This window comes from Galeopterus variegatus, unplaced genomic scaffold, assembly GCF_000696425.1.
Source record: "Galeopterus variegatus unplaced genomic scaffold, G_variegatus-3.0.2 Scaffold5894, whole genome shotgun sequence".
Lineage (NCBI taxonomy): Eukaryota > Metazoa > Chordata > Mammalia > Dermoptera > Cynocephalidae > Galeopterus > Galeopterus variegatus.
The window spans coordinates 103,587-115,660 of NW_007732005.1; the positions used below are offsets into that span (position 1 = coordinate 103,587).

At 39.2% G+C, this 12,074-nt stretch overlaps 1 protein-coding gene across 1 annotated transcript; it reads right to left on the reverse strand.

Annotated features, from left to right (window-relative positions):
* Window positions 1-8,801: 8,801 nt before the first annotated feature.
* On the reverse strand, window positions 8,802-11,329 carry LOC103605552 (cTAGE family member 5-like). The gene is given in 4 exon segments (XM_008590168.1): window positions 8,802-8,827; window positions 8,830-8,986; window positions 9,153-10,453; window positions 10,456-11,329. Coding segments are annotated over 4 exon segments (2,358 nt in total).
* Window positions 11,330-12,074: the final 745 nt, after the last annotated feature.

A 12,074-nucleotide genomic window follows, 5' to 3' on the forward strand; every position in this document is an offset into this window, starting at 1 on the left:
AAGGTGATTTAAAAAAATCTCACAAGTAATAGCTTGGAACTGTAAATGTACAGTCTCTAAAGAATCTGCCAAGGGGAGAATTTAAAATCTACTTTTGCAACATGAAAAATATGCATTTATTGTATGTTTTGTTTACTTATTTCATAAAATCAATACATGAGGATAAGTCATTTTACAATTCTACATTGCTGATTGTGTGTTGTTTCTTCCCATGAATGACCCAGAACAAATTCCACTTCTAGGAGTTTGCATTTCCTAGATACCAGACAGATTGTTGGGAGGACGTAGAATTCAAAGTCTCCTACTACAAGCTCAACATTCAGAGGATTAATGGGTTTTTTAATTTTTTGATTTCCCTCTAAAAAAAACCAAAATACCAATTCTTTTTTGAAACATGTTGTAAGACTGCAAAGAAAAACTTTCAAATAGTGTTTTGCAAACAGTGTGTTCAGGTGAATCTTACAATAAAATATCCTATAATCTTCTATAATTATACCCCTGAATTATGGATAATGGTCAAAACACTGATTTTCTCTTTTTATTCTCTTTGGAAGCAATCCAGGATCTTGACATACAAAGTACAAAACACCTGAAAATGTTAAATAATTACCTCTTTTCATTATATATAATTGTGTTATTCATTTCATGAAAATAACAGTTAAGAGAAATACGTTAAAGCTACAATTATATAATTATTTTGCCAAGTACTAATGCTTATATGTAAAAACCAGACGAGCTTGGGGTTTAAAATTACACTGATTATATGCAAAATTATCAACATTTATTTTAGTTCCTCTCTTATCTCTATTAACCTCTTTGATTCCATGAAGTGGTATTTGCTCATCATGAAATGCTCTTCAGCCCGTAGTATAGTACCCGACACACAGTAGTCATTTGATAGGCATTTGCTGACTTGGGTTGACTGAAATAATTAAAACAAAACTAAATTGATAGGGCATAGTATTCAGGGAGGGGAAAGTTAAAACATTAAGTCCTCTGTGGCTTTTATTATTCTAGTAATTTTGTGTTTTCTCCCTGATTTAAAAAACGAACAAACAAAAAACACCAATTCTCAAATTTGTAGCAAAAGTGAGAAAATATTTTTCTTACAGCAAAATTTACACTATTATTTAGTTTATAACCAGAATAAACTGGGAGGATCTATATTTCTGAGTTCTTTTACTGCACAGAAAATTTAAATTGACATCACAATTCCTACCATCCCAACTTCATTTTTAAGAAGCAACTGGGAATCAAATCATAACCTAACCACACATTAAATAGACATTTTAGACGGTCCCTTTTTGCCATACTTCCAGTGTTGATGTCTACCAGCCAAAGCCAACCAGAAGCCTATCTGTAGCCACACAGTCAGGTTTATCTAGCTCCCCACAATGAGAGCATGCACCAGAGGAACCACGGGAAGTTTCAGTAAGAGGGCGTTTGAAGAGTGTATTTTATACTATTTGTGTTCATTCTGGGTTATTTTAGGACAGGCTTAGGGAAGTAGGTATCAGTTTGGGGTTGGGTGATATCAGGATGTGAAGTCAGTTTGGTTGTTGGGTGTCTTAGTTATTTTTTAACTAGAAGGTGTGAAATTAAAGTAGGAATATATTAGGGGTAAGGAAATAATAATCACTGAAGTTGATTGTTATTATTGTTGTGTGTCATGGTTGCTTAGTGTGATTCTCTTTGTCTTGTTCCGTCTTAGCTACAGAGTGGCCTTTTGTGAGTTTTGCTTATATTCCTCAAGCCTATTTTTATATTCAGTTGGAAACACAACAGCCTGAGTGTTTCAAGCTGCCAGTTTTGAGGTTATTTTTCATTCTCTTACCAGATTTATTATTATTATTTATAACTATTTTTTTAAATTATGGATTAATACTAGGCTGGTGATAAAGAGTTTGTCTTTTTGTGTCTGTTTCATCTAACACAAGCACACTCGATATTAAGGCAAGCTTGTTCTTACCATGCCAGATTTCCCCTTAGTCCAGTTGTTCAGCAATACCCTATAGAGGGAGAAAATTACCTGGGGCATCTATTTCTATGGCATAAGAAAAAGCAGAATGTTTGGTAGCAGAAAGTTAGGGTGAGAAATGTAAATCTACTATTTGTCTGGGAAACGTCTTTTCAGGTAGAATTTCACAAAGACTCATCAGACAAGAGTTTAATCCAGCCTCGATAGTTTCTCATTCGATAATGTTTTGTATAATTATTCGCAGTGTAGTAAACCCTTTATCTTATATAAAAGTAGGAGGAGGTAGTGGTTTCTATTTTCTAAAACTAAAAATACTGGAAATTAACCCACCTAGATCAGGAAAAGAAAAAAAGTCCTCATATCAAAGTTGACTCATTGAGAACAAGAGCTTGGATTCTGCAGCCAATGCTGACCAGTGGTGAACCAATATCTGACTTAAGTACCTGAGCATGTGTAGATGAACCATGTGCTTTGATTCACACCTGTTGGCCCTTAAGCAGCATGCCTGTAAAAAAATATAGAGATGGGAAAAGTGATAGAGAATATGTCTGGGGCTAATATTATTAAAAGCAATTGAATGTAAATGATATTTTCATTATGAGTATCAATGATTCCAGCTCAAGACAACATACATTCAGGTATAATAAAATTTCCCAAGAGCAATGGAAGGCTTCTAGAATATCCAGTAGCAAACTATTTAGGACATTTTCTAGCTTAGAGAGTGGTGCTCACTTGGCATTTTGATTTATATTTATCATCATTCCACTAAACAATGAGTGTAAAAATAAGGGGCTAAAAGAGTCTTTGATCCCTCTGATAGAGAATTCTATTTTACTAGCAGGTCAGTTCAAGAATGAAAATAGACCCTTATCTTTTGCCATATGCCTATTGCATTTCGTTGCTTGCCCCCCATGGATTTGTCACCCCACTTCCCCTGGGTGATGGAGATGCAAAGGATTACTCAAAGCCCATCTCTTCTGAGCAGCAAGAGACCCCGAAGTGGTTGATCTCCCACAAGAACCCTCAAGCGAGAGGCATCCCTTCCTTGGGAAATTAACCTCAAATAGGGGTTCTCTTCCTGCATTTATTTTCCAGACCAGGAAGTTACAGGAAGAGAACATAGGTGGGGTTATAGTTTAACAATATAGGCTGGTAACTTTTAGTGAAACAAGCCAGATGACATTCCATTAGACAATTAAGTGGTCTTACAGCAATTTCTCAGCATCTTTACATAACAATCAGTAACTAGTCTGTCCTTGAGCCAGCAACCTTGCTGTGCAACAAATCCTTATCTTACACCAGAGACTTTATAGACTGAGGAATATTTCCAGTCCTCCACAAGGACAATATTTGAAACTGCAAAGCTTTGGAAAACTAGGCCCTGTGAAGTACATTTGCTTTATGAATATTCCACAATACCAAAATCAACTCAAAATGAATTAAAGCCTTAAATAGAAGACCAGAAATTGTAAAACTCCTAGAAGGAAAACATAGGGGATACACTCAGGATGTAGAACTGGGTAAAGACTTTATGAGTAAGACCTCAAAAGCACAGGCAACAAAAATAAACAAATGAGACCATATCAAACTAAAAACTTCTGCACAACAAAGAAAAGAATCAACAGAGTGAAAAGACAACCTACACATGGGAGAAAATATTTGCAAACTATGCACCTGACAAAAGATTAATATCCATAATATACAAGAAACTCAAACAACTTAATGGTTAAAAAAACAAACAAACAAATAAACTGATTAAAAAATGGGCAACAGAGCTGATTAACCATTTCGCAAAAGAAGGCATACAAATGGCCAACAGATATATGAAAAAATGCTCAACATCCCTAATCATCAGAGAAATGTAAATCAAAACTATACTGAGGTACCATCTCACCCCAATTAGAATGGCTATTATCAAAAAGACAGAAAATAACAAATGCTGGCAAAAATATGGGGAAAGGAGAATTCTTACACACTGTTAGTGGATGTGTAAATTGGTACATTTATTATGGAAAATGGTTTATCAAACAACTACAGATAGAACTATGACACAATCCAGCAATCCTGCTACTGTGTATATACCCAAAGGAAATCATCATGTCAAAGGGATACCTGCACTCCCATGTTTATTGCAGCTCTGTTCACAACAGCCAAGAGGTGTAGCTAACCTAAATGTCCATAGACAGATGACTGCATAAAGAAAATGTGGCATATATCACAATGGAATACAATTCAATTATAAACAGAATGAATTCTGCTATTCACAGCAGCATGAAGAAATTATGTTAAGTGAAATAAGCCAGCACAGAAAGAGAAATACCACATGTTCTCACTCATAAGTGAGAGCAAAGAAAGAAAGAAAGAGAAAGAGAAAAGAAGGAAGGAAGAAAGGTAGGAAGGAGGAAAGAAAGAATGATAATAAATTGAAGTTTCAGAAGGAGAGAGCTTAACTGTGGTTTCTAGAGATGAGAAAGGGGAAGGGGAAGGGGTGATGGTGACAGGTTGGTTAATGTACACAATACATCTAGATAGGAACAGTAAGTTCTATTGGTACACAGTCAAGCCAGGTGTCTACAATTAACAATTATTTACTGCATGTTATCAAATGGCTAGAAAAGTGGAGATTCAAGGTCCTCATCACAAAGAAATGATTAAGGTTTATGTAATGATGAATATCCTAATTACCCTGATGTGATCATCACACATTATATACATGTATTTATGTTTGATTCTGCACCCACAAATATTTATAATCAACATGTTTCAATAAAAATAATAAATAAACAAAAAAAAGTGGTTCGTGGATACTTTAAGTGGAAGCTTCACATATCATACTACTCCCAAGTGACCAGTACAACAGAACGAAGTGGGATGTTGAAGATCCAGATGAAGCAGACATTTCATTGTGAAGGCATCTTGCCAGGTAGAACTTCCATCTTTAGTCAGAAATCTTTATATGGCTCAGTTTTTTTCTCAGAACAGGATTCTAAATCTAATTATGAAAATGATTTAAAATAAAGGAAATTCTAGCATAAATTTTACTGCAATGATTAAAAAGGTAATAATTTTTAAATATCTTTTTAAAAAGATTTTACACCCAATATCTTCAAGGGCTTTTGGTTGTACATTTCAACATTCCTAAAGACTGACAATTGCAGTAATTTCCTGCTTCTCTTAGATGGCCAAGCACAGACCCCTCAAACTCTCACCACAGCACCAAATAAAGTGAAAAATGTATAATACACATATAGGATTAAGAACTTGAGAGAAGAATAAAATTATCTGGTAAAATAACAGTAAAGAGGCAGGAGGATTTGCTTAGACCTTGGAGAATCTTCTTGCAATATTTGTTTCTATCAATGAAAAATTAGTTTTTTCAGGACTCTCTGGCCCTTAAAATCATAAGAACAGATATATAAACCAAGTCTCATTTTGGTTGTGAGTTATAGAAACTCACACTAAAAGAAGACAAAAGAGGGCCGGCCCGGTGGCGCACTGGAGAAGTGCGCCGCTTGGGAAGTGCGGCCGCACTCCCGCCGAGGGTTCGGATCCCATATGGAGACCAGTATGGATACCAGTTCCCGCTCACTGGCTGAGCGCGGTGCGGGCACAACACTGAGGGTTGCGATCACGTTGCCAGTCAGTAAAAAAAAAGACAAAAAGGAAACAAAAGAAAAAGAAAAGATTCATGTGACTAGAATACAGTAGACTGACCTTCTGGCACAATTAGGTCTAGGGCCCTCAAAATATTTAGCCTTAGTTTCTTTGTGTATCTTCTTTTCTGCTTTTCTCTGGTTCTGTTTTTCTCTGTATTGGCTTTAACTTCAGGTAAGGTCAATATTCATGGAAATCCGGATAGTCACCGGCAGCCTGATTCTCTTCCACCAATTTAGTCATATAGGAGATGCTCTTGGTGTCCTGCCAGCTTCCTGTTGGCATTCATTCTTCCCACACATGCCAGAGACTTCTTATCACATGCAACTGTGAACTCCCTGGCTGGGGACTTCCTGTGGCTAAAGGAATGAGAGAAGGTTGGAAGTATGGAAAAGCTAACGCTCCAGAGCAGCCCTCAATTTTGAGGTGTGTTCTACACCGTTCTCCAGAGGGTCGCATTGGAATTGAGCTCCAGATTCCCAGAGCAATAACCTCATCATCAGCACCATATCAATTTGGAAAGGGTCCTTCCCTCCCCAATGCAGATTTATGGACAGGAAGATCTGCATCAAAAGATGTGCATGCACCTCACATCCAGTGTGTCATGACTCCCTTTCCTTCCCTGACTTCCCCATTCCTCAGTCAGAGCTTCTTTGGATCAACTCTCAATTAACTATTTTCCTCCAAATCTTCATCTCAGAGTCCGCTCCTGTGGGATTCCAACTTAACACAAGCAGCTCCCAAAGAAAGATATTTTGTTTCCTCCACTTACTAGAGAAAGCTGCTAAGTCTAGGGCTTTGTGAAGGCTGATTACAAGTCACATGCTCTCCCTTTTTCTAAGGAAAGAACAATACGTGTCTTCCTCACATGAATAAATACATCTACTATATAAGGAGTAATATGTGTGGGATAGGCAAAATACCGCATTGCCATTAGAGCTTGGGATAGCTCATAAGTGGCATCCAATGGACATCAACCAAATTATTATTTAACTCCCCAGGTCCTCTACAATTGTTTTGAGTAGCATTCTGAGTCTGAATACTCCAGTATCAATTGTAACATATGTTTAGACTATTAATTTGATGCATGTATCCTAATATTTAATTAATTCCTTTTTGGAAGTTTCACAAAACACAAAATTAGGACAGTGTAGTATGGGTTTACAGACTATGGGAAACAAAGTGTTCTAATATTGGTTGTAGGAGAGAAATGTGTGAGACCCTGATAAAAATGAGAAGCAATGAAAAGAATACTGATAAATTGGATATATGGATTCCGGTAGATTTGAGGACAAGCTGTAGCTAATGAAGTTTTTTATATTGGGTCCATGAAAAAGCATTACAAGTATTCAATGCATATTGTGGCCCTCAATGCAAACATAGTAGAAAACTTTTCTTTTTATTTCCTTTTCCTTTTGTTTAGAAGTCTTAATCAAACCTCTAGTATAACTCTAAAATCTGAGGTTTTATCGCTATTGGAAAGTCACTTAACCGTGGTGGAAGATCCTTCCATGGGGTTCATTCTGGAGTCAGACACAGGAGTAGAAGGGCAAGGGTACCAGGATAACTCCCACACTGAATGTTTTACTTGCTGACTGGAGGGGTGAAAGTGGAAGGGAACTTTTCTAAGACATGTGTATATTGGAAATAATAAGCTATGCGGCATGGAAATCAAAACCAGGAGCAGAAAATGGCCATAAAAAAACAATAAACACTTTGCAGTGAGAAGCCACTGGTCATTGGATACCACAGGGAGAAGTTAAAATCATCTAATTTATCCTTAATATCCACCCATTGGAATAGATATTTTACTTAAGTACAGTTTGCAGAAAAGGAAACTGAAGCTTAAGGCTTAATATGACTTCACCCTGCTGGTATGTGTCCGACCTGACCCTTGAACTCACGTCTCGATGATTCCAAAATTTATGTTATCACCATTACCTCTCTCTGTAGCAATTCTAATCGTGAGTGTTAGAAAACTCTTCCAGACTCCATTTTATCAGAGCCTGAAGTGCTACAACTCTTAGCGATGCTGTATATATTTGAATCATTTATATTTTTAAAAATGATTAGTGTGACATCAGGGGACATAGTAGACTAGCCAATATATTTCTTCATTTTCATTCAACCACAGCTAACTGGAAGAATTATCTGCTTGAATCCAATAGCATTTATTCAATGCGCTGACTGGACCAGCTTCTGAACTGGTCTCCCTACTTTTCTCTTACACCTCTATGGCTTCTTACCGCAGATCAGCCAGAATAATCAATTAAATGTAAGTCAGGTCATGTCGGTTCGTTGCCTAAAACCTACAAGGGCTTCCTACTATGCACAAAATATAGTTGAAAGGTTTCTCTGTAGTCTAAAGGGCTCTGAATTCATGTCGTATTTCACCTGCTCCCCCACACTCAGTATCACCTGCTCCCCCACATTCATTCAGCCAGACAAGCCCTTCTGGTGTTTTCTCGAATGCTGGAGGCATTCTTGGTCTTAGGGACTTGTGCTTACTTATAATTCACTCTCCCCCATATATACACACATCTTGAACTTTCTCTTTAGTCAAGTCTCAACTCAAACGTGGCCTTCTCTGAATGCGTTCCCTGACTATCCTATACATGGGATGAAATAACACGAATACTCTATCAATGCCACTCTCTTCACCATCTACCTCTTAGCCCGTGTGGTTTCCCCTTTACTGCATAGCATGCATTATGTGATTATTTACTTACTTATGTACTTATGATCTTTATGTTTTATATTCTACTCAGACTGAGAAAAAAAGGAACTCGATTTGTTTCCTTCACTGCAATATTCCAAGAGCAGAGAACAATTCCTGACATATTGTATGAATTTAATTTTAAAAATAGTGAATGATGAATGAATGGATCAATGAAGAGACATGCATAAATGATTATTATGTTAAAGATGCTGTTTTAAGCATTATGAAATAAGTTTGTTTTTATACACATATTTTCCAAAGACCTTTCTCAACCTTCTTTCCCATATGAAACAAATTCTTTTTTTTCATATTTAAATCATCTTTATTTACAAAATACTATCCTGAGAATTATACTTCTATTAAGCTTCAATTAGAGCAAAAAAAGGAGTTACTTAAACTGAAAATGAAAGATAAGTCAAAACTATTCATGAAGAGAGACCAAAAATATCATCAGGTTTCTTGCTGTGGTTCTGGACTTCAGGAGCAGGCTCACTTGAGGGCGGAATCAACCCTAAAGGGAACTCACCCCTACTTTCAGAATGTGGGGGTGGAGGTTCAAATCCAGCTCTTAGAGGAACATAAGGAGGAAAGCCCCTCAGTGAATAGACATTTCTGGCTGCAAATGGAGGTGGTGGCTGGACAGGGAAAACCCTTTGAGGGCGGAATCGACCCTGAAGGGAACTCACCCCTACTTTCAGAATGTAGGGGTGGAGGTTCAAATCCAGCTCTTAGAGGAAGATAAGGAGGAAAGCCCCTCAGTGAATAGACATTTCTGGCTGCAAATGGAGGTGGTGGCTGAACAGGGAAAACCCTTGGTAGAAAATAATTGCGGGGAGCTCCATACATGCTTCCTGCAGGAGGTGGAGGAAAAGGAGGTTCTCTTCTCATGAATGGACCCCTCATATCCACTGGAAACACTGGACCTCTGATTGCAGGAAAAGGTGGAGGAACAAAGCCAGGGCCAGGTGCTTCACTTTCAGCAGGCACAGATGAATTAGGCACATTTACATTACCAAGGTCGTCTTTGGTATCATTTCTACTGGATTCCGTTTGTGAAGACTTCGGCTCATCTACTTTATCCAAAGAAGGCATACTACAACTTCTAAGTGCTGCTGGTCCAGACGGTCTACCGGGAGTAGAATAAAATCTGTCTTGCCTTTGTGGAAGAAGAGCTGGATCAGAACATGGTTGGCCTGGTGGAGAGATCATCATCCTCAAGTGCTGTTCCCATGGAGGTGACAGGAATCCAGAAGGTGCTCCCTGAGAATCAGGTAACCTATCACAGCCAGATTCTCCTCTTTCATTGGTCATCTGATGGTCCAGAGTATTCTCTGGGCCTCTTGAGCCTCTTCCTCCTCCTCGTCCTGGAGTCAAAGGTGAGAGTCTGAGTGGAGGGAGAAACGCTCTCGTTTCGGATGAAGGTCGACCCAGTGGTGAGGGACCATATGGGGAATGCTCTCCGCCAAATGCTGTATTTGGAACATCAAGTGCATAAGGATCTTTTTTGAAAAGTTCAAATTTAAACTCTTTTTCAGCTAATTTTTGCCTCTTGGAAACATTTACTTTCCTTAAATACCTGAGGTGTCTTTCAGCAGTCTCAGCTGCCACCCAATTATCATGCGCTTTTTTCTCATAGGAAGTCATCTGCCCTTGGTAAAAACGAATGCTTCTCTCCAATTCTTCTTCCACAACTTTGGCTCGCCTTCTATAGGTCTCCAGTTCTTCAGCTGCATGGCTGATCTTGTCTTCCACTTTGGAAAGTTTCTCCTCCTTCTCTAACAGGTCTTTTTCCTCTACTATTAATTTCCTGTGGAGTTTCACTCCATTTTCTTGATACAGTTCAGTCATTACTTTAAGTTTCTGCTGAAGCTTCTGATTTTCACTTTCCAAATGTGTGTTTTCTGATTGTAAAGATGCTTGTTCAGTCTGGAGATTTGTAATACACTCTATAAGCTCTTCCTTTGTTTCATCTACTTCAGACAACTGAGTGTAAATTTGGTTTCTTTCTTCTTCTAGAGTTTTTAAAGAAGCCTTGAACTGAGCAGCGTGACTCAGTTTCTTCAAAGCTCCTTTTGGCTGATCATCTAAGTGAGCACCATTTGGGATTCACTCTTCACCTCCAATTCCAAGTCATCATCCGTCATGTCTTGTCCAAGCACAGCAGCCCAGTCTCTCATCTTGAGCAAGCGTTCAGTCAGAGACTTGATGTGATTGTCTTTCTCACTTAGAACTTGTTCTGCCTGTACTTTGGAGCCTTCAGATGTTATTTTCTGTTTATTAAGTTCACTCATTTGTTCTTTCAATAATTCCGCTTCTTGTGAAAGCTGTTTCTGGCTTTCCTGAAGTTGGGAATTTTCATTCAACGTATCTTTTATTGCCACCTTCAGACGTTCTTCATTCATTTGAAATATTTTGCAGATTAGTTTGGCTTCAGCTACTTGTGACTTGATGGATTTGGATTCATCTTCTAGGGACTGTATCCTTTTTGAAATATGTGCCATCAATTCATCTTGCTCTGAATGTTTAGGTTTCTGTTCTTTTAATTCTCTTGCTAGAAAGACGATTTCATCCTCAAGTTTAGATTTGGACCTGTTCACCTTTTCATAGGTTGCCTCCAAACTTTGTGATTCTGTTGACTCCTTCTCAAAGCTGGCATCCTTCAAAGCTGACTCTAAGCCTTCATACTAATCTTGAACAAAGCTCAATTTTTCAAGTAGTTTACATTTTTCTTCAATTAGTCCAGAAAGCTCTTCAGCAAGCTTTTTCTCTCTTCCTACATAAAGCCAGCTTCTAACCAATGGAACACTTCTCCACAAAAACAAGAGAAGAAAAAACCCAGTAAGAGCCGCACATATCACCAATTCCCACGGAAAAGCAGGGCCCGGTCTCAGATCTTCAGGCGCTGCTGCCAACGTCCTGCACAGCTTTCCCAGGACCAGCCCCAAGTATGGCTGAGGGGCAGCCCTGGGCACCTCCATGGCGGCGAGGTTGCTCTGGCTGTGGCCGCGATAGCCACGGCCTGGCCGGGCCACAACCAGCAGCAGAGACAGCTCTGCGTTCTGGCGGGATCGCGAACCGGCCCCGGCGACAGCAGCAGACCACGGCGCAGCCGGCCCTGCGGGCAGCGGAGGAGCACTGGCGCCCACCGGACTCAGGCGTCCCCCACGCGCACCCTGGTAACTAGGGCCCTTTGTGACGTTTCGCTTATGTCACGCGGGCTCGAGCCCGCCCCGCAGGAGCCTTTGACAGATGCTGTCCTCGCCACCCCCCACCTCCGCTCGGTAGCTGTAATCTGTCTTTTTATTTTTTTTAATTTATTTTTTATTTTTTATTTTATTTTGTCAATATACAATGTGGTTAATTACTGTGGCCCATCACCGAAAGCTCTCTCCCTCCCCCCTCTCCCCCTCCCACCCAACAATGTCCTTTCTGATCGCTTGGGGTATCAATTTCAATGCATTGTAATTGTTATGTCTTCTTCCCCCAAGTCAGGCACCGAAAGAGAAATATCACGTTCTCACTTATTGGAGGGAGGTAAAAATAAATACATAGATACACACACACACACATACACACACACACACACACACACACACACACACACACACACACAAAACCGGGGAGGGGGATGAAAAAAAATCTTCTATAAACACTGTGCCACCACACTGCTATAAATGGGGTAAGAATAACCCTGAGGGGCCGACCCCACGGCTCACTTGGGAG